The 23,298-nt window shown below is 51.2% G+C and overlaps 1 protein-coding gene across 3 annotated transcripts in view; it reads right to left on the bottom strand.

Annotated features, from left to right (window-relative positions):
- The window catches only part of SMAD3 (SMAD family member 3), a 119,473-nt gene that overhangs the window by 80,526 nt on the left and 15,649 nt on the right, over positions 1-23,298 (bottom strand). The window contains exon 1 of one of the 3 annotated variants that reach the window (XM_082681180.1): positions 20,243-20,364. The exons of the other annotated variants lie outside the window; for them this stretch is intronic. Within the exon in view, the coding sequence (XP_082537306.1) occupies positions 20,243-20,361 (119 nt within the window). The 5' untranslated portion in view covers positions 20,362-20,364. Of the gene's footprint in view, positions 1-20,242; positions 20,365-23,298 lie in introns of those variants that run through there. 3 annotated transcript variants of the gene reach the window in all.

Here is a 23,298-nt window from a genome sequence, read left to right as displayed (position 1 = left end):
GGGTCCTGGGCCCTGGGCATAGCAGAGAATAAAAGAAATGGGCCCTGCCCTCGAGGGGAGGGGAAGACAGACAGGAAACAAATAAGCACCCAGAATTAAAACTACAAACTGGGGAAGCTCTCTGAATGAAAAGAACAGCATGCCATGAGAGTGCAGCAGGAGGTATAATGAAACGGAGGGGCAACAAGGAGGTCTCTCTTAGGAGATGATAGTTAATTTGAGACCTGATTCACATGTGCCAGCTGGAAACCGTGGGGAAAGAGTATTCCAGGCAGAAGGCACAGCACGTGCAAAGGCCCTGAGGAAGGAAATTTAAGAAGGCCAGAGGGGGCATGGGAGCCCACTGGAAGTAGAGGTCGGACAGGCAGGCTAGGGCCAGACCCCACAGCCTTAGGGATTCGGACCCTCACCCTCAAGGCAACAGGAAGCCCCTGAGCGATTCTCAGCAGATGTGCCAGAGATCACTCTGGCTGCTGGTGGAGAACGGGCCTGGGGGAGAGGTGGATGCAGGCAGAGGGACCAGGTGGGAGGAAGGCTAGGCCAGAGAGACCCTGATCTGGATGAGGAAGTCACAGTCGAGACAGGGGAGCAGACGGACGTTGACATTTTTGGATGCAGGACTGGGCAGGGCTTGGTGATGGACTGGAGGGTGGGGCAAGGGGGGAGGGGGGCAAGAGGATGACTCCTCCTGCAGTCTGGCTCAGGCATCTCAGGGGATGGTGGTCCTTTCACCGAGCAAGGGAAGACTGGAAGACGCTGAGCAGATAGCAGGGAGGGTGCAGGGGAGGAGGGCAGATCAAGGCTCAGATTCGGGAGGTGCTCAAGCAAGGCCCCAAGAAGTGGCCCAGGAGAGATCTCAAGGGACATTCGCAGGCCCTGTGCAGCTTCAGGCAGAGACGGGTCACTGGTGGTAGAAAATCCCATGGGATCTCCAGCCAGGGCATCCGAATAAGAGGATTTCTTGGCACCTGCGCCCAGAGACACATTTGTTTCTCCCTCTCGTGCCATCAGGGAGGAAGGCTTTCTTTCCCTTTTTGTCAAAAATGCAGCACGGGAAACCCCTTCAGCTGCCAGGGTGACTAATATTTATCACTGGTATATACAGTAGCCATTCTTCAAGGCCATGAAATTCTGCCCATGGTTACAGCCACAAGGCTCTCAGAGCCCTGCCCGAGCTCAGCCATGCCTCGGCATTCCTCAGGGCTGAGTAACACCACTCGCCTCCCAGAGGGGCTCTGCTTACCCTACACCCACCCCCGCCAGCTTCTCAGCATCCTGGACTCACTGCCTACAGGTCAAGGTCCAGAGTCTCCGCTGCGGCCACGGATGTAAACCATGACCTCACCCAACCTGCCCCCCGCAGCCTCCGTTTCCACTGCAGGACAGAGGTAGCACTTCCCTGCCGAGAGGAAGGACAGGAATGGCAGGGACTTCGGAGAGCACCCTGGCCAACCTTTTTCTTTTCACAGGAGCAAACTGAGGATCAGAGAAATCAAGTAGCTTGCCCAAGGTCACACGGCAGAGCTGAGACAAAAACTCCAGGCCGGGGCTTATTCTTTGGGGTCCTGGCCATAGAATCAAGGCAGCAGGGCTTGGGTAGGGGAGACAGAGCTGCAGGCAGCTCGATACTGAGACCCCTGGGAGAAAACAGGAAGCAGATCAGGAGAAGCGGCCACTGGGACATCCCAAAAGATCAAACTCTCAAAGAAGTCTGCACATGGGATGCCACACCCTCTGTCCTCCCCTGACAACTCTCACGTGAGAAGCCGGTAGCCAAACCAAAAGTGGGGGAAGAACTGGGCCTTGGGAGCCAGAAGAAATGCTCCTGGGGAAAGGAGAGCTTCTCTGAGGAGGCTTTCAGCAAGACCCCCAGCTCTTAACAGAAATGGTTTCACTCGTGCAATGCAGTTTACGAATTTATCTATGCCCACAGGTCTCTGTGAAGGGAAGCGCACAGAGGAAGTACTTTCTTGTGTGACAATGACCATCGAGGAAACGAGATAACAAGATAGCATGGAATACAGCAATCCGGTGTAAACCCTGCCATCGTGCCAAGCCCCCTGCCAAGGTTATCTGCCTACAGCACCTGCCAGAACAGGGCGGGGCTAATGCGAAGTCAACTGGAAAAAGGGCACTGCTCACAATTGGTATGCATTTTTATCACTGAGCGTGTGCAGGACACATTAAAGTCCCTCCTGGGAACCGAGGAAAACGGGGCCTTCACTCCTTTCTAGTCCGAGGTGTTCCTGAACTCAGGAATATGGAAGGGTGACCACAAAATGCACAAGAATGGGGACACAGAGGACAGCTTCAAAGGGCCAGCCTTTCTTCCTAGAAGCTCCATCTTCTTCCATAATCAGAAATGTTGGTTAGTATCTCTTAATCTATCAGACCTGCTACTAACCATGGCTTTATATATTCATTGATACTACCGCTGTGATAAGAAGTGGAAAGTTATTCATTCATTCATTCAAACATTCACTGAGTATGCTGAAATACCAAGTATTGTGCCAGGCTCAGGGGTCAGAAAAGTTGAAAGATACCCAGTCCCTGCCCTGGAAGAGCTCTCAGCTGTCAAAAATGGGGGTGGGGCGGGTGAAAATCCTGAAATCTGATCTTATCTCTCTTCCTGCCTTTGACTGCCACCACTACAAAACCAGCCGAGGCAGACACTTCTGAAAGTCGAAACCTGTTATACACACGTTCTCAGCAACCAGCCCCTTTCCTTCCTCCAGGTTTCCTGCCTCTACTTCTGTACCATCACCCCCAAGCATCCTTAAATGTCAACACCTCTGGAAAGGGTGAAATAGTTCTGCCACCTTAAATAGTGCAAACAGCCTCTCCTAACAGTCAAAGCGAGTGCTTATGGAGATCTAGCCGTAAGCTTGGCACAAAGAAAGAGGTCCAGGGTGGTCCCTCAAGGTGACATCAAAGCTGCCATGGCCAACCCACAAGCACGAATGGTTAGAGGAAACCTTCCTGGTTGCCTCAGCTGAGTGCCTGCCACGCAGGAGTGGGGAGTCCACACCTGCCGCCCCCTCCCCCAAACAGCACCATGACCACCAGCGTCAGAGCTGGAAAGGGTAGTGGAGCTGAGAAAACTGGGGCCCAGGGATGGTGAGTGGAACTCAGGGGTCCTAGACTCTGGGTCAGTGGCGTAGGGCAGCTCTCCCTGAGGCCCCTTGCTCAAGCCAGCATTCATGTCAGGTCACAGCTATTGACAGAACACCCACAAGGCCATTAACAACTCATGTCTGCGCAGTGCTCTGCAGGTTTGCAAAACGCTCTCCCATCCCTCGCTCTCTCCCGATCACCACGGTCGCCTCCGGTGTAGGCAGGTGGCTCTAACTGTCCACACGGTGTGTGGCATAAAGTGAGTCCCATGGAGGCTCTGCGACAGGTCTGAAGCCACATCGAACAGGACGAAGTGGCCAGGCCTGTCTAACCCCTCTTCCACAGGGTGGCGGGAAGTGGGGCAGGAGCGAAAAAACGAGCCTGAGACACAGCTCCCGTACGAGGTAAGGTGGTGATGACATTTGGGAGGATGAAGGACACACAGACAAGGTATGCCCCACGGAGAAGGGCCAAGCTCATGCACTCAAAAATATTATGTGCCAGACCCAGGAGTGATTCAGGAGACCGTTTAGAGAAAGGGGAGGGGGTCACAGTGAGCTGGGACAGTCGAGGAAAACGTGACAGAGGAGGTGAGACTCACTTCTAAGTTTTAAAGGCAGGAAAGGGACAGAGGAGTCGGGGAACGTACCCCAGGAAACGTAAGGGTGAGCCCCAGCCAGGTGGGGGGCGTGGGGACGGCAGGCTGGTTTGGGGTGGGGGGGTGTTATGAGGGGCCTCAGCTGGTGGGAGCAGAGGGCCAGACACAAGGTCGACCCACAAAACGGGCAGCCCTAGAGTCAGCTGACAGCTGAGTCAGTCCAGGGGCTGTTCTACCAGCGAGGGACAGAAAGTTTCTCCAGGAACCCAAGGAAGGTACAAAACATCAGGTGGAACAGAGCTGAACTTAAGGATCTTAGAGGATCTTAAATACCAAGCGCGATGGGCCCTGAGTACCTTGTCTACAGAAATACAGGGTGTCCTGTCCGGTTCTGCCCAGTCCGTCCTAGGCCACCGCCTGCTACAGATCAACCAGGACCACCAAGAGGGTCAGAGCTCACCTAACAGAATTCCCCGGGGCCTTGCTCCCATCTGTACCTCACCCACACAGGTCAGCCTGGGCTGGTCCTGAGCCAGCAACTGGGGCAAACAAGTTCCCGCAGATGAGGAAAGATCAGAACCTTCACAAATCCATCCCTGCTCCAGAGAAGGTGGATGTCAGACATACCTTCGAAAGGGCCACACTTTGCACATTTTATGTGGTTTTCACACACTTCTGAGCAAGTGCATGACTGCTGTGTGTGTGTGTGAGCATAATGAGTTTCAATAGGCAAAAAACAGTGGGTAAATCTGACTCATCCTACACACACACACACACACACACACGCACACGCACACACAAGCATTTCCGCAAGGACTCTGATTTGAATAGCACAGCAGCGGGTGGTAGGCCTGGGGGTTGCATTGGGTCACCTGCACTCCGTCTCAAGTACTCGCCTTCCAGGTGACCCATGAAAACACAATTACACTGTCAACTCCTGGAGGGCAGGAACTGGGTTTGACTCACACTGCCTTCGACAGAGCAGGGGCCTCAGAGCCCTGCTGGTCTGATGGCAGAAATAAATAACCACGCACGCCAAGTGCTGCTTCCCGCGATAAGACTCCCCCAAAAGCGAAGGCCCATTCTGCTCCACCGCTCCCAACACAAACCAGTTCTCATTCGTTCTTCATTCTTCTTTTTGGTCCCTCGGCCCCATGGCTTCATAAGCCACTTCAGTGAGCGCCTTGACAGCTAACGAAGCACTTTCACATCCATCACCTCACTCAGATGCTCACACCAGCTCCAGGACGTGGGAGAAGCTGGGATATTATTCACAGGCCAAGGGGAGGAAGCCCCAGCTTAGAGACTTTAGACCATCTTGCTAAGGTCACGTCACTAATAAAACTCAGGTCCTGTCATTCCTTACCCATGGATCTTCCCAAGAGTCTAACTTCCAAGATTCTGGAACTCGATTTCCCTTCTCCTAAGGATTAAATGTACATTGAATTCCATTACAGCTCAGTCTCTTTAAATGGCATCCCCATCATCATCATCATCGCTGTCGTGCCACCAACTGGGACAGGAGGCTAGAGCCTGCCTTAAGAGAGCAGGCAGGCCTATCTGCATAACCAGAGGGTGGGAGAGCCTGGGGGCTTGCTAAATTTGAAACCTTTTCTGACATTCAAGCATTTAAACAGCTCATTGACTCCCATACATAAATATTACTATAAGCTACAGTTTCATTTACCCTGTGCTGGGGCCAAGAGGGTTTGCAAGTAGAGTGAGCACAAATTAGGTACTGGAAAGTTTCTTATTTCCTGTAGTGTCAGATGTTCACAGTCAAAAAGAAAAGAAAAGAAGCAGCAGGGTCACGTGGTAAGTCCCCCATCAAACACCAAACGTATGTGTTCACACATAACTCGTTCCTTTACCTCAATGCTGAGATGAAGCAGCACAACTGGAATTGTTCCAGACACATGCCCAGGGACACAACCCAGGTCTCTGGCTGAGGACCTCCTGACAGCTGAGTCAGTCCAGGGGCTGTTCTACCAGCGAGGGACAGACAGTTTCTCCAGGAACCCAAGGAAGGGACAAAACATCAGGTGGAACAGAGCTGAACTTCTGCGGCCCAGAATTTACCCAGCGGCACAAAAAGCACTTTTCCATTGTGATTTTCCCGATGAAAAGTGAGAAAGGCTAGACTCTATATCCCAACTCCAGGTACTTTGCTCTGTGCCCTTGGGTGAGTCACTAGCCCTTTCTGGGTCTCTGGTTTCTCCTAAAGGTGGAGCCTGAATTGGAAAGCCCTAAGCTTGCTTCAGCCTCACCGCACACAGGAACGACCCCCTCCCTTTCTCTCCCACTCAACACGGCATATCTGAACCCAAGTCGGTGAGAGAGCCACCATGAGGAAAATACACTGATTAAAATATACATTGTGATAAAACGCACATAATGGGAAGAGTTACCACTTTAACCACTGTAATGCGTACGACCCAACGGCATCAGTTCATGCACAATGTCGTGCTCACCCCTAAAGAAAACACTGTACCCATGAGGCAGTCGCTACGCCCCACTCCACCTCATCTCAACCCCCCGGCAACCATTAATCTGCTTCCTAGCTCTATGAACTGGCCTATGCTAGATAGTTCATGTAAATGGAATCATACAGCACACGGCCTTGCGCGCCTGGCGTCTTGCACTCAGCATAACGTTTTCAAGGTTCATCCGTGGTGCAGCATGTACTTCATTTCCTGGCTAAAAAATATTCCACTGTATAGGGGACTATGCCTTTGAATTAACTGCTAAGGAAATCATTCACAAACTTCAGTATTATTCGTAGTAATAATTAAATGAGATAATCTATGTAAGGTCCCAGGCAGACACTAAGTGCTTAATTAACAACAGCTTCATTCTCATCGTCGTTACCATCACTAAAAGAATTCCTCATAGCACGCCTCACTCGAGAATCCCTGGCCTGGATGCCCCCTGAGGCCCTACATAGGCCCCAGCTTCTCTGAATAAGTGAATCAAAACATTCTGCCCAGGTACTACATCTTCCCCCAGTTCTCCAGGACGTGAGAACCCCTCAGAGCACCTGAGGAGTAAACCATCCTTAGGCGGCAACAACACAAACTAGCAAAACAGTGGGACCCCTCTTGTAAGCCATCTGGCTCCTTGAATGTACCAACATAGAACGTTGCTGGGGAGATCGTGTAATTCTTCATTTTTCAAAATGACTCACAACAGGATTCCTTGAAATGGTTTTCCTGGTACACTTAAAACATAATTCAACTTACACCATCCCTGTTGCAGCAATAGACCTGCTCCATAAAACAGTGCGCGGCAGTTAAGAGGCGGGCTCTAATCCTGGACGACAGCGTTTGTTCCAAGTCCGTGGGGCTGATGTTTGCTTTCCCCTCCTTGTAATCAGCAGGCTCCACCTGGAGACAGAAGTCCTGAGTCCTTACCCCACTTTCCAGCCCTGAGACTTCGAAGAGCCCCCTCTTTTGAGTGTCACTCTGCTCTTGGTTAGGAGTCACAGCCACTTTCCCTAAGGCTGGTACCAGAATCAAAAGTGCCACAGAGATGTGAATTACTGTTACAGAACTAACGTAGGCTCTGTCCACAATTTGGGGCACAAGTCAACATTTGTGAAGCATTTCAAAACACTGTCCTGCTTTGACGGGTAGCTTGAACTTCTTCCAGCTGGTCCCCTCACAGAACAAGATCACCCTCCCATCCCATGCAGGCCCCCCTACTGTAGGCATCCAGGTCTCCCAGTGGGTCCTCGGAGCTCCACTGGGGATGCACGGGGGCCCAGATGCCCACTTCCACCTGTTTTCTGGGGGCTGTGGAGGCCTCTACAACCAAAGCAATCCTCCCCAAGTGCTCTGTGGCCAGTCTTCTCCCAACTCCCATAGCTTGTTTTCTTTAATTAGCTCTCTGTGGCAGGAGAAAAACGCGGCCCCACCCTCGAAATGAGCAGATCTGGGCCTCAAATGTACTCTGTGGTTTGCCTCTGTGCTGCCAAGCTGTTAGCCAGGGAGTGACAAGCTACCGGGGCTTAATAGGCAGGGGCCGGTGAGAAACCCTGCTACAGTAAGAGAGGCCTTTCTCTTCCCAACATCTGACGTTTCTCGCCCACAAGGCTGGGCTGCACCCCTTTCCGAGTCCCTGAAACCTGCGATTGTGGTTTGAGGAACAATTCCAAATTCTGCTGGTTTGCTTTCTCTTTTTTTCTCCCTCCTTCCTTCTTTTTTAACCTGCTCCTGGGACAGTTTATGGTACATCTCTGATCTCAGGGATCAAGGACTGAGGCCCGAGCAATGTAGCTGCTGCTTATCTCCTGACACTAGTGAGCGTTCACCGGAGAGTTCTTCCCAACACAGCACCTTGAATTTAAGCTGAAGAAAGATTGCTACATACGTCATCTCAAATGGGCCCCAACCTGTAAGGCAGGCAGACCCATTTCACAGGTGAGGAAAGTGAGGCTTGGTGGGGGACTGTCAGAAGTCACGTGACTCGGGGTGACAGAGGATGGAAGGACAAGGACCCAGATCTTCAAATTCCAAACACAACAATTTTTCTCTCATTCTGGTAACTTCTAAAAACACAGTCTAGGGACTTCCCTGAGGGTCCAGTGGCTAAGACTCCACGCTCCCAATGCAGGGGGGGGAGGCCCGGGTTCAATCCCTGGTCAGGGAACTAGATCCCACATGTCGCAACTAAAGATCCTGCATGCCTTAACTAAGACTCAGTGCAGTCAAATAAATAAATATTAACCAAAAACAAAAAACAAAAAAAAAACAGAAAACCACACAGTCTAAAGAGCTGCTTAGAAGTCTGAGGCAGAGGCTCCCCGGGCTCTCATACAGAATCTCTCAAGTTAGACCCTGAAGACGCTAATCCTTCGGTCCTAGAACATCTAAGGATTATTTCTTACCTTTTCACCACCATGACCATTGCTATCATATATTCAACACCACGTACCAGACACGATATTAGCTCCTTTCCCTGCACTCATTTCATACCATTTTACAGGCAGGGAGACTGAGGGTCCAGGGGGCTTGAACAACCTGCCTAAGGTCCAATAACTAGTTAAGAGGTGGAGAGGCGATTTGACCCAAGAATTTGGCCTCCAAGTAGCTCACACTCTTTAACAGTTACACTACAACTGAGAGGCTGAGGACTGCCCGATGAGAAGACCGATCCAGGAAGAAACGACTTGCCCCAGGAGACCAAGACAGAGCTGGGATTCCAAGTGGGGGTCTCTCAGCCCACTGCTGGCTTGTGCCCCTACACTAGGCTGCTCAACAATTTGCAAGAGTGAATGCACGGCAGGCCCGCAAAACATCTCCAACAAGGGTATGTTTGTAGCCTCTGAAATTCCTCAACTGTGATCTCTGTCAACAACAGACCCCCCCCCCCATCACCTGGAACAGCCTGGAATCTTCAGAGTAAGTGCCAGTGCTCACTTATCCATATGTTGTTTCCTGGCTCTACAACCCGGAAGAGAGTAGATCTAGCAAAAGACCTGTGTGTACAAGACCAGCCTGAGACCCCCCCAGTCCCAGGATGCTAGCCAGCGTCAGCTACATAATTTGTGGGGCGCAGTGCAAAATGACAGTGTAGAGCCCCTCTGAGCAAAAAGCAGGAAAATTGTATCATTAATGGTATTAAAATCTAAAAGTTTTCCCCTTTCTTCCAGAGTCTCTCTCTTGACGTGCGATAGTGGGTTTTTGTTTTGGTTGGTTTGGGGTTTTTCTCCTATTTAATATCATTCTAAGTCAAGAAATATTAAAACTTTAAATTACTGGCATGAATTTTGCCATTCGTTTATATCGTGCAATGCCAAGTTTTGAATGCAAACAAAAGAGCACTTAACTAGTATGTGAAATCATCAAAATTGCACCATTTGTATTTCACAGCTTAGATACACATATACATCATATGACTTACCAGACCAAAAGCAACACTGCATAAAACTAACTCCACTGTTTTCACTTCATTTCTTGATAGGTGCACATTCTACCGACACTCCCCCCTTGCTGCTTACTGATCAGTAGGGAAAAGCTAAAGGGAAAAGGCACTCTGGGTTGCCTGATCTTTCCTTTCCATGGTATGTCATCATTTTCGGGGTGAGCGATTAGCTAACACCGGAAAGCAACACGAGTAAGAAAGCATATGATGGGATTCCTTGGTGGTCGATGTTTCTTAGAATGACATCACCTTCTTTCTGTATCCCAAACAAGCTCTGGTTCAAGCTCAGGACTGTCAGGGTGGATCGCTCCTACCTCACATGCATGTCCACTGTCTACTGGGCTTCGCTTACAAAACACCAGCTCAAAGAAAATTAAGAATCTCAAGATGTCAACAATAGGCATTAAACCAAGCACAGGGCCCTCCTAAGCGTGGGGCTCTGTGACACTACATACCGGGTGCCTGTGAAGCTGGCCTTGATGCCAGGCATACCTGCGTCAAGGGCAGCCTCAAGACCACCACCAAGTCTGTCCTTTCCTGTGCTGGCAGGTTGGTCTAAAGCCAAATTAGCTTAAGTCCCCACCCCCAGAGTCTGTGGGTCCGAGAAATGTTCGCAACAGGCTCCAATACTGAAACACAAAAAGGATCTGTATTACAAAGCTTACCCAGCTCAGTACCTGATGGGCTGGAACACTTCCCTGGCATTTTTTACCCTTTCTGAGGCTGCCATATTGTGTGACAGTTCCTTTGTCAACACAGTAAAGCAAGTTAGGTGGGCAACCAGCAGCTTTTGATCTGGTAAACACCAAGGGAAGGGAAGAAGGGACCAACCATGTACCGACTCTTAGCAAGGTGACAAACTGCGCTAAGCTTTGTATATGCATTAACTCAATCTCACAACGACCCTAAGAGACGGCAATCATTATTCCCATTTTACTGCTGGATAAACTGAGGCACGAGAAGTGATGTGACTTGCCCAAGACCCGCCCAGCCGACTCAGGCTGTCTTCTCTGGGCTTATCACCAGCCCCCGCTGAGGCTGCTTGTAATATTGTGATTTACAGTAAGAAATATGTATTTGGAACGTAGCTTCTAAAATCCTTGTAATTTCCTATATAAGAGCCACAGGGGTATCTTTTGTTATAACAGTTTTTGTTCCCAGTTCCTGAAATAGCTCCAGAGCCACAAAGGTGAAATGGGCATCTTTTAGTGATTCGTAACAAGCCCCTTTCGACCACACCTGAGTTTATGCAAAGCCTCCATGGATAAGGGGCTGGTTGCCAGGGAAACCAACCTTGCGATTAGAAGGTAGGAACTTTCAGCCTTAGCCCCCCCCCAATCCTGCCCCCACCTCCAGAGAAGCGAGACAGGTTAGAGGCTGAATTAATCACCAATGGGCAATAATTTAATCAGTCATGCCTACGTAATGAAGCCTCCATAAAACCCCAAAAGGACCGGGTTCAGAGAGCTTCTGGGTTGGTGAACACGTGGAGATGAGGGGAAAGCTGCGTGTCCAGCGAGAGCACGGATGCTCCGAGCTCCTTCCCGCATACCTCGCCCTGTGCGTCTCTGCCATGCGGCTATTCCCGAGTTACATCCTTCATAATAAACCAGTAGAATGTTTTCCTGAGTTCTGTGAGCCACTCTAGCAAATTAACTGAACCCTAGGAGGGGGCAGTGGGAACCTCTGATCAATAGCTGGTGAGTCAGAAGCACAGGTGTCAACCTGGGCTTGTGATTGGCACCTGAAGTTGGGCAGGGGGGGTGGGGGAGGGCAGCAGGCTTGTGGGACTGAGCTCTTATCTGTGGGATCTGATGCTATCTGCAGGTAGAGAGTGCCAGAATTGACTTAAACTGTTAATGTCCAGTTGGTGTCCTGAGAACATGAGCATTGCTGGGTGTGGGGAAATCACCATTTCTCCCAGCCCAACACACACACACACACACACACACACACACACACACACACACACACACACACACACCCCCCCCCTCTACTGATCGGAAGCATCAGTAGTGAAGTTTTCTGTGAGTACCGTGGAGGGTAGAGGAGACACATGGAAGAGTTTTCTAGACACCCCTCCATGCAGCCCAGATGTCCGCCCAGAGGCCGGCAGCAGAGCTGGGTTAAAACTCAAGTGCACTGAAGTCTAGGAAAGGAAAGAAAAAAGAGAGCGACGGACTCCAAAAGTTCTGGAACATTAAGTCAGTTGCAGCGTGCCGGGATTTAAATAAAGAATTACCGCGAAGGCGTCACTGAGATACCTCAGCGTAAGGTGTGGGGCAGCATCCTTACCTAGGTTAGCGCGCAGCCCCCGTTTGTTTCCCTAAGTGCCTGTAAGGCAGATCTCAGGTAATTGTGATCCTCAGATCATCCGGGCTATATTCGAAATACCACGTATTTACTGAGTTAAAAGCTCAGGTCCTGCCTCCAACACAGTTATTTAGAGTCCTTAGGACCTGCCTGAGCAGGCCCGTTCCATGTTAACACACCCTGCCCTGCCCTGCCCTGCCCCAGCCTTCTCCTCAGGGCAGCGATTCTGAGCAGAGCTTGCACAATGAGATTGTTTAGTGCTGAGTCTACCTTAGGAGATGGCTAGGTAGATGCCCTCAGCCCTGCCTGGGAGGAGCTAACAGGTGGGAAGACGGCCCCCACTGACCCCCAAGTGTGGGATGAATGGAAGCAGCGTGTCCTCCCGTCCCAGAGGCTTCACATCCCATCCTGATGTCACTTCTAGTTGCAACCCAAACAGCAGGATAATGTCTGCTGGCTGGAGGACGACGCATCTTCTGACCTCCCCTGGATTTAGGCTGATTCACTGGACTTGTCACACCGCAGACCACCCAACGCCGGCCGCCTCAGGCAGACCTACTGCCTACCCTGAGGACCCCCAGAGGGAGGCTGGGAAAGCTTATGGAAAACTGCCAAGTGCTGGTCAGGCCTGGATCTAGGAAACACTTGGGGTCATGCAAAGAGCCCTGGACCAGAAAGGATGCAATCTGGGCTCAGATTCCTGGCCTGGGTGACCTCAGGTAAACCATTTGACTGCTCTAAGCCTCAGCTTCCTCAGCCATTAACTGTGGAAGGCATCCAGGTCTGCAGGAGGATGCTGGCTGGTCCTCCCACTGATCAAGAGGTTTCTCTCAGGTGCTGCCAGAGGCAATAAGATGGGAACACTGGCTGCGTGGGTCTCTGTCGGGGAGCCAGGCTCCAACTGGCTTGTCAATTGCATCCACAATACTTGCAGGCCTGATATATCACCGTAAGTCAGCAGGACCTTTACCCAGTTCCCCTTTCCCTTCTTAGTAACAGCAACTCTGTGGATGACTCTGAGGCCAACTGTGCCTCAGTCTGTCCCCTCAGGACTGGGTTTGTTTACATCCTTCCTCTTCAGCTATCTGGGCCTTGGTTACTTCTTGTGAGACTCCCTCCTCGGTAAGGCTGCTGGGAGGATTGAAAGAGAAAGATGTGTGGAAGATCCCTGGCCTGGTGCCTTCCTACAGGTCACTGTTAGAACAAGGATGCACCCAGATGCCTGCCTTGGCTGGATGAAGCACCTCCTGCTTTGGGAGTAGAGTAAGAGGTTTATGGAGACGGCAAGGCTGGCAAAGGGCCCCGCTGGAGGTGTGGACCCTAAAGCTTTATATTCAAGGGGTCCACTGAAGTTCAAGGCCGATTTCACATCCATCATCCCACCTGATCCGCACCATGGTCAGTGAGGGGAGACATTTTACAAATATGAAAAGCGCAGCTCAGACAAGTGACTCACCCAAGAAGACACAGCCAGCACGGGAAACCAGAGGTCCTGGCCTGAGACCAGGGTCCTTTCCACGGCACCAAATGGCCAGACAAGAAAGAGTGACAAGATAGTGGCAATCACAGAGTCAGGTCAGCACCACTAATAAAAACGGGGTGGGGAGGGGAAACTTGACTACAGATATGGAACCCTCAGTCCAAGATTCCTATTGCCTTAAAGCTCACTTTCAACCTCCTAAGTGTTCATCATTGACTTTTAGACTACACCCCTCAGGTTCTGGCACCAGGGCCAATGTCCTAGGGCCCAGAAGTGGGCTGCTATTGCCACATTTCCTTCCCCAAAGCTCCAGACGACCCAACATATAGGGCACATCATGCCCATTATTTCATTTAATCCTCATAATCCCACCACTGGGATGAGCTGATATTTTTAGCTGCTGAACAAAACAGAAAACAATCACCCAGGGAAGTTAAGGGCAGGGAGAAGGCTTGACCTTAGAGGTGCACAGCCCTGGAGTCTTGGGCCTTTTCTTCCACACCACACTTCTCTCTATAAAGACCCCTGGCCAACAGTACCCTCACTATCCTGTCCCCACCTTTAGTGAGGTGCAGGATCACCTGTAACAGTGGTTCTCAAATTTTAATGTGTGTCAGCGTCCTCCAGAGGAAACACAGACTTCTTCTGGGCCATGAGCCCAGGGGTTCTGAGCGGGAAGGTCTGGGGTAAGGCCTGAGACTCTAACAAGTTCCTGGGTGATGTTGATACTTGCTGGTTGGGGACCACAATTTGAGAACCGCTGATTTATCATCAATTTAAGCACTCTCCCAATGGTTAGGTTAACTCTGGTACATCTACTTGAAATAATGTGTAATTAAGACCACGTGGAGACACAAGGAGATGCTTATGACCATGTCAAGTTAGAACAGGAGGCTGGCGTCCTAGGCTGGTCCAGGTGCTGTGTGTCCTCCAATCCCTTACTCATCTTCCTGTCCTCTGCTCTGTATCCCCAGGGCTGACTCCTGACTTTCTAGGCCTCATGTCAGGGGGCTGCTGGGGGGTTTGGACAACAGCAGGAACTTGTGGGAGAGTGGAAGGTGGGAGGAAGGGAGCGGCCAGGGCATTTCTCCCCTCTCTCCCTTTCTGCCCTGGGTGGGCATTTCTAATAGAAGCAGCTGCATCTGCTCTACATAGGCCCACCACTGACCCTGACCCTGGGCTCCGGTCACACCACCTCTTCCACTCTTCCAGGAGTGACCTCCTGCCACTAAGCTCTGGGTCACCTCGCCTTTCCATGTTTGGCTTCTCAGCTTCTGTATCACCTGTGTAACGAAGGCCTGTATTAAATTCCCTTTGTGGTAAATACTTGATGGTGGTTCCTGCTTTCCTGTTTAGACTTATTGACATACTCTGATTACAGCTACACAAAAATGCTTATGCCAACGGACAATTCTAGAAGATAACGTGAAAAATTAAAAGAGGTAACAATATGAAGGTTGTCTTCCAAGAATGTGAGAAGAGTATCAGTTATTTATCATCAATTACTAATTTTTTTTTTCTTTTGCGGTCCGCGGGCCTCTCGCTGTTGTGGCCTCTCCCGTTGCGGAGCACAGGCTCCGGACGCGCAGGCTCAGCGGCCATGGCTCACGGGCCCAGCCGCTCCGCGGCATGTGGGATCTTCCCGGACCGGGGCACGAACCCGTATCCCCTGCATCGGCAGGCAGACTCTCAACCACTGCGCCACCAGGGAAGCCCAATTACTAATATTTAAAACTGGTACCAAGCACATGGTTGAAGAGAAAACAAGGTGAGTCTTGATAAGGAAAAGGTTGGGGAGCCAGGAGTCCATGACAAGAAATCTAAGGAGACCAATCTCTGTACCTTCATTTCTAAAAACACCTTCTTTTGCAGAAACCATGGCCACAGCCACAATGGTACTAGCAGTTCCCCATGAAAGTAGCGGTGGTTATCTGAGGGCAAGTGACTCACTTGTTAAAGAGGTCACATAACGTTATCACCGCAATGTTAGTCTCCGGACAGGGCGGGTCGCACTGGGCAACACCCCAAACCACCTTCAGCCCTCACTACCACGGAGGCAGCTCCATCTCAGGTCAGGCTCTGACCTGGGACCGATCTGAGCAATCCCTGTGAAGTAGCCAAGGGCCCGGGGGCTGCTGGGAGAGCAGGAATAATGAAAGAGGACGCTCAGAAATTCAGAGGATTCTGTTCAGCCACGTCCCCCAAGCACCATGGCAGCAACGTGTGTGTGCCTGGGGTGCCAGGGTGAGGAAGGGGGATCTTATTTTCCCACCACTTGTAGGGTTTCTCTCTCCCAAAGGGCACAATTAAAATCAAAAGCAAAACTCCACAAAACCAGATGGTAACAATATAAGAAATTATGCTGGATTCCTGCACTGAACTCAAAGCTGAACGCTGTAGCAGATAATCAAACGCTCAAGTGGAGAAGGAGGTTCTTGGCCTTGGACCAAACACAGTTTGGTGGTCTGTTTATAATATTTTAGCCTGACAACACTGCACAAAATGGACCACAAGGCTCACCACTGTAATGGGTTACTTTCAACCCCAAGCCAAAGATGATTTAAAGCCCTAGGGAGATGGGGGTGGGGAATGCAGCAGAGAGAAGCCTCAAGGGCTTTACGAGAAATGCACGTCCACTCTCCAGAACTCTGAGTGGAACATTTCAGAGTCAGAACCGTGCTTACCATCGAGCATTCTTGGAAAACCAGGATGGTTCACATCAGGCAAGCACCAAAAAGTGTTTACCGCTCCGCCCCGTCCTCCCACCCGTTCTCCTCTCCCTAAGAACCCGACATCAGAGGCCTTACACTTTCATCCCTGGGGGCTGGCTGACTCCATAAGAAAACTAACTACTCGGGGACAGGGCTATTGTCCAGGGTGTGAACTAACAACAAAAGCTACCCCGGGTTCATTCAGGCAAAGCACAAGTAAATAAAACACCCAGGCAGGGGGATCAAGAGACCTGCTCGAACTCTAGCTTTGCCGCACATTCACTGTGACCTTGGGCAAGTCCTTGTTCCTCTCAGGGCCTCAGTTTCCATCTGTTGAAGGGGTTGGACTAGATAACCTATCAAGTCACTTCTGACCCAGGGAGTACCTACTGTGTATGGCCCAGACTGTGGCAGGGACCCCATGCTTCTGAAGCACAGAGTGAGTACCCTCAAGCTGAGGTCCCAAGTGTTGCAAGTGTCCCCAGAGCCCACAGCTCCTAAGTTGCAGAGTTGGGATTTTCAGCAAAACCTGTCAGACTCCAGGTCTTCCTGCTACCCCAGGAGAGGCGCCCTGCTCTGAAGTACCGTCTTCCTTGCACACGCCCTGCCACGTCGGCCTCGCGGTTGTGTGAGCCGAGCAGGATGGACCCCGATTCCGGCCGCTCCCAAGCAGCCTGTCCCCACTCCCTCGGGGTAGCCCTTCGCTTGGCCTGGCTGTGCCTCCGCCTCACACTTGGGGGTCCAGGCTTCCACTCAGGGCAGGGCATCCACAGTCGAGCCCTCCAGGGGAGGGTCAGGTCAGGAACCATGTCCCTGTGCGGCTTCGGAGACAAGAACAGCAAAACTCAACGCCTCCAGCTGCTGGTTTCACCACCCCCTGCTCCGCTGGACTCTCACTTCCCCATCCAGCTGGTGCTACCCCCTTCCCCCGGGGCCGCTGACCGGCTGGGGGGGCCTTGGGCTGAGTCACTCAGCATCTCCAGGGCTCCCTTTGCTCGTCTGGACTAGCATCGACTCCCAGAGATGCTCACAGAGATGAAATAAAATCAGGTAGATGACAACACTTTGTAAACTGTAAAATACAGTACATAAAAGGTCATGGTGGTGTCTCCCCTTCCCGGTGACAGCGGTTGGAAAAGACTCTGGTATCATCGGAGGGACACACCGAGAACCCTCGCGAGCACACACACCTTGTGCCTTTATTTTTGAGGCCACTCGGTGCAGTAAAAGAACGACCCCGCCGAAGAACTGGTGGAAGGGTCTCTGTCCCTGCTTCTCCACTAACACAGAGACTGTCCCCGTCACCTACGAGATAGGGGTGAGACCACTTCCCTGCCTCTCCCAGGGCTGCTGTGAAGACAGGACCATGGGAAAGCGCTCTGCAAACCCTCAAGTATGCTCCGCATCCCCTCCCCACCCCGCCCACAGGAGGGGGCAGATGAAGGTCACAGACAGGAGGACACTTGGCTGCTTTCCCTGCTATTCAGAATCACCAAGAGGCTCAGAGGGAGGAGAAAGTGGGGGAAAGGACAGTGCATTGAAACAGCAGCCAGGCAGCAATGGTCGTCAGGCAGGCAGAGCTGACCGGGAAGGGGTGTGTGGTTTTCAGGGTGTCTCTCTCACCTCTCTGGGGGCTCCTAATCTGGTGTCTTCAGAAATACAGAAACAAAACAAAAGCAGCCATTTCCCCCAGCCAAAAAAAAAAAAGCCTACCTTGCAAGAGAAAGCTGCCGGCTGTGCTCACACTCAAGAATGTTTGCTGTGTGTCAAATGCTCTCCCGTGGCCTCCTGGGAGCTCTGCGCGGCCAGGTGCTGAGGGTCCCTGAGGAAGGGCCTGCCCTTCTCAGTTCACTGGGCTCTCTCTGTCCGGAGAAAAGGTCACCCCGACAGAGGTCTGAGCAGCCCTGTCCACACGGCGTGCTCCCAGGTGCCGACGGACGCCAGGTGTGAACCGCTGCGGGAGCTGCTCCCTCAGTTCATTGAAGGGGATTCTGAAACAGCCTTCCTAGCTGCGCCCAACTAGAAGGTGTGAAAAAGCAGCAGAACATCGCCTGTGTTTCCTTCATTCGAGCCTGCCCCCGCGATGCAGCCCAACAGCTCTGCTGCTCTTGTGGGTTTTCTTCCCCGCTCTGCCTGCTCTCCGCTCCTCCACGGACCTTCACCCTCACCCATGCATTTCACCTGGCCTCCACCCACGTGTTTCCGCAGTGGGCTTCCCCAGCCCCTGCCTGCCCCTCTGCCTTCCACCCCCGCCAACAGGTGAAGCAAATAACGGGGGATCCAGCAAGCCTACCGGGCGAGGCTGTTCTCACTTAGCAACAGCTGAGCCTCGTGTGTGCCCAGCCTCCAAGCCACAGTCTCAGAGAATCAGTTCCAGGTCTGGGGCTCTGGGCACTTCTGATTTCCAGAGCAGAAGCATCAACGTGGGCAAATGGGGAACAGAGAAAACAAACCCCAGACCAGAATTACATATAGATGATGCCTCCCGCGATAAAGGCGGTAACGGGGAGAAACGAATAAATGCATATCCCCGAACTCCAGGTGTCTGTTTTTATTCTTCTAGATGAGCTCCAGCAATCACCGCTGAGCCGTCAATCAGCTGGGCCAGAGGAACTCTAAGAACTCTGATCGAAACCATGGCTTCCCAAGGGCCTGGCTTTCTCCCCGCCCCCCCCTTTTCAGGCAGAGCTGGCAGCACAGCAAAACAATTTCAAAGCACAGAGACCATAAACACCAAATTAAAAGGTAAAGTAAAAAGGGAAGAGATGTTTACTGGAAACTGAAGTTCCACTGCCCAGAAAATATAGGTCTTTTTTTAAACACACATACACCAACACACACATATATATGAGGCCTCTGCCGCCCACCTCGAGAAATATGTACTTTGCTCTATATATGGCTTTCTTATCTGCCCTTGATTATGCTCAGCTTGTGACCGTGAAGCCTGAAATAATTACCCGCAGAGAAATAACAGCCTTGGCCACAGTCAGGGCCTAACAAAGCCAGTCCTGCATTTACCAATGATCACACAACTCGCTCACAGGACAAACTCGAGTTCGCTGATGCACAGATAATCATTCCCATGCATACCTGAAATGCAGCCACCGCTGAGAGGGTGCCAGGTGGCTACTGGAACCAAGAACAATCATCTTACATGATATTTCTGGGTCCAGAAAGGCTTTCGAGCTGAAACTACGCAGGAAATTAAGGTGGGCAGATGGTAATCATCAAAGCAGAGGGCTGGCAGACCACCCCTCACAGGAGAAGGAAAAAGCTAGAGGAAAATTGACTCCTGAAAGCAGAGAATTTTGGTGGGAGGCAAGAACATAAAGTCGCTCCTACTGGCAATGGGGTGCCCCTCGGGGCTGCTCCCCAAAGATAATCAACGTCGTGTTAGGAGTGAGGAGACAGACACACTTCACTAGTGGGGCCCATGTGTCTCCCTTTCACTAGCCCAGGTCCACATCCCTTGATGCATTTGTCCCGTCCCACCCATTCCGTGGCCCCTCCTTCCGAACCCCTGGGTACTCACCATGTGCCCACAGCACAGAAGACCTTCGTACTATCCCACACTTGTGTATTCAAACCCCAAGTCAGACTGTAAGCTCTCTGAGGGCAGAGGCCGTATCTACCATTTCTCTGAGTGCCTTGCTTCCTAAACATTTAGTGACTGACGGATTCCTCATTCGTCTAAGAAATAACAACCTCCATCTGGCATCTGTGTCTACACCCACCTCTCAAACCCTGTCACTGGAAAAGCTCCTCGACCCTGCTCCCCATATGTGAGGCCCTTCGGGGCTAATCAACACCGACAAGTTCTCCTCCCTCCTGAAGCTCATTTCACACCCATTAAGCAGTCCCCTTCACAATCCCACCACCATCACAATATGCCCTCCCCTCTGCCTGAAAAGATACTAGAATTGAGCTGTCCTTTCCCATGAATGTTTACTCTGGACAGCTGTGTCCCCTCAGATTGCATTTGGCTGTAGGGATGGAGTCCCCGCAGGGAAGCACGAACAACTGACTGGGCATAAACGGAAGTGTTTCGATGCGATGGCTTATGAGGGTGGTAGGATCCTCTCAACCGAGGGCAGGGACACTCACCAAGGCACAGGAAACGGCATAGCACATACTTTCACAGCCCCTCGCATCCACCGGGGCATCGCCAAGGATCTGACACTAAGGTATGCCAGCGCTGGCTGGGGCCTCTGACTTGGCTTCATGAAAAAGGCGTGGCTGCGTGTTATGCGTGGCTGCGTGTTACGGTCTGTTTAATCCACTCCTGCTCCGCCCCTGCCCTGGCTCCACCCCCCCACTTAGTACTCTGAGTTTCCCAAGCAGAAATAACCAACTACAGATGGTTCTACTCCTTCAGAGATGTTTGAGAAACCACTGACCCAGAGAAAGAAAACTGGGGATCCAAATCTCAGGGCAACTACTCACCATCAACAGCTGTGATTACCAAATCAACATGCTTCTCAAATCTAGAACTTTTTTTCTCTCTGTGTACTGTGCTTTTTTTTTTTTAAACCAACCACTATCACTTTACCCCTAAAAGAGATGCCCAGAACACTGAACCACAGCTTTACTTAAGATCTAGGGCTGTTGATTCTCAATGCTGGCCACACCCCAGAATCACCTGGATAACTTTAAAAATACTGATTCCCAGGCCCCGCCTGTAGAAATTCTGAATTGGTCTGAGGTGTGGTCTGGGTATCAGAATTTTTATAAGTAACCAAGGTTGAGAACCTTCCATGGTGAGCCCGACCACCAAATGTGGTCATTAGGAAGCAGGAGTCCCAGCTGCCACGGCTTACCCCGCACCTCAAAGCTCTTTCCATCCTGTCTTCAACGGCGGGCCCCAATCTCCAGCCCCCAGAGCGATTGTACAGTGATCCTGAAACTATCCGAATCAGTTAACAGAGTTGGTCATTTCTTTGAACGCAAGCTCCAGAATTAGAATGTTTAAGGTGCAGAAACATTAAAATCCTGCTAAGTCAACGCCTCTGGTTTGTCAAGGAGGAAACCAGGGGCCGGGGTAGCAAAGTGACTCACCCAAGGTCACGAAGCTGGTTCACAATGGGGCAGGCCTAGAAACGGGGTCTTCCACCTCTGGTTCTCTCTCCTGTGCACCACCCAGGAGCCCCTGGGGTGACAGACTCCCAAAAAAAGCAGGGTCACGGGAATGGCCACTGTTTACTTCTTGTGTACTTGCAGTGGCCAGCCTCTCATTACTTCATCTCTAGAAGGCTCTGTCTCCTGACTGGCCTTAAAACAGCTGAGGACAAAGATGGTTCTTCTCTTTAAAGATTCCTGAGCGTGCTGGTCAAATCATAATCCTCAAAGAATATACTTGCTGGCTGGCTGGGGTTCATGGAAAAAGCCATTAGCAAAAAGAGTCTACCCCAGTTTTGAAAGAGCACTCTGTGGAGCGGCGGGTGTGAGAGCCCGAAAGCCAGCAGTGGATTCTGGTTTCTTGTGGATAAGAGAGTTGATTGTTGGTTTCAAAATCTCTAACCAACCTGTGAACACGCTTCCCTTCCTTCCTGTATTTTTACAGCACCTCGGCCGCAACGCAGCTGGTCCCAGAAGCACAGGAAGCCTGTGCTTTGGGCTAAATGAGAATTCCTCTTTGCCTGAAGGCTGATTTCCCCTAGCCTGGGAATAGGGAATAGAAGCCTGGTGGCTCCAGGCAGCAGGAGTACGTATGACCGTCCAAATCCACGGGCCATTCACACCTCCTGGACCACGGTGTCTGGCGGTACTGCCACCACCAACGACAACTGAGGATGCTCCGTAAGTACCTGGTGAGTTAAACCGTGACTATAATAGAATTAAATAAGGAATGGGCTGCCTCTGACGGTAGAGCATCAGATGAAAAATTACACTTGCCTCCCAGGAAAATATATGCGTCGAGAAAAGAGTGAAAACCCAGAAGCCAAGGAAGAGAGGGCAGAAAGGTGTCGTGAAGTATTAGAGCCGATACAGACCTCTGAGGTTCTCTCTTGGAGCTTGTCATTTTCTAGATGCGAAGACCAATACCCAGAGAAGCCAAGCTGACCTTCCTGGAGCCAGAAAGCCAAGCTCCACCAAAGAGTGGCCAAGGGCCCTCAGCCTCATCAGAGAAACGGGATGCCAAGGTTCCTTCGTGTTCACGTGTGTCTGTTCTCTGACTGATTCAACACTTCACTGACCCTGGGGGCTCCGATAATGATGAAGATGAAGACTAGTGTCGGTCACGGAAGGAGGATAGAAAGAAATGGTCCATGTTCGATTCCAGGCATTGCTGGGATGTTCAGATGTGGAAGCCCAGAGAACAGCTGAAGCTGAGGGTCTCTAGCTGTGCAGAACTACAGATCTGGAAGTCAACCCCCCAGTGAAACCCAGAGAGAGGAGAAGCACTTTGAGCTGCAATTCTGAACTGTGATACCCAGCTGGGTAGAACGAGCTCCAGCATGTGGTTTGATTTTCTCGTCACTGAAGTTAAGGCTGATAGACAAAAAATCAAAATAAAAAAACAACAGTGGTCAAAAGGTGACATTCAAAAAGATTGTCGGATCAAAGTCCCTTTGTGAGTACTGTTATTTCACCCTCCTCTGAACGGTAACCACTTCCCACATGAGCCCCAGTAAGGCAACCGTGCAGCCCACAAGAGAGATAGAAATATGACCACACTTCCCTCTTATAAACAGGTGACGGTAAACATCTGAGACCACTGGTCCACAGCCGCGGTTAAACAAAGGGTCGGGGGACACCCTGGAATAGCTGTCAGGGCCTCCATCTCCCCATATACTAACTCTCCCTCTGAGTGGGGACCTTGGACCATTAACTTCAGAACTCAAGCTGGTCAAACAGAACCAGCCTCACCCTGGAACCACTTCATTGGGTTTCATGCCCAGGCTCACCTGGCCTCTCCTCCTGGAGACTCAAGAATTTTCAAGGAAAGCAGCTGCTTTGGTGCCCGGCCCTGTGCTCAGAGATGCCACTCTGTGAGGGCCTCGCGCAGAGGGCAGGAGGGCAACACATCACATGTGCGCTGAAGTGTGCAATCCCCCCACTCCCACCTCCCGGATCAGCTGATAGAGCCTTTTTTCTTTTAATAAGAAAAGCCAAAACTGCAACTTTTTCAATCAAGCAAGAAAAACAGGCAAACCTGAAAC

Source organism: Grampus griseus (assembly GCF_964374135.1).
Source record: "Grampus griseus genome assembly, chromosome: 2".
NCBI lineage: Eukaryota > Metazoa > Chordata > Mammalia > Artiodactyla > Delphinidae > Grampus > Grampus griseus.
The sequence above is the reverse complement of the archived record's forward strand: the minus strand, read 5'-3'. Positions and strand labels throughout refer to the sequence as shown.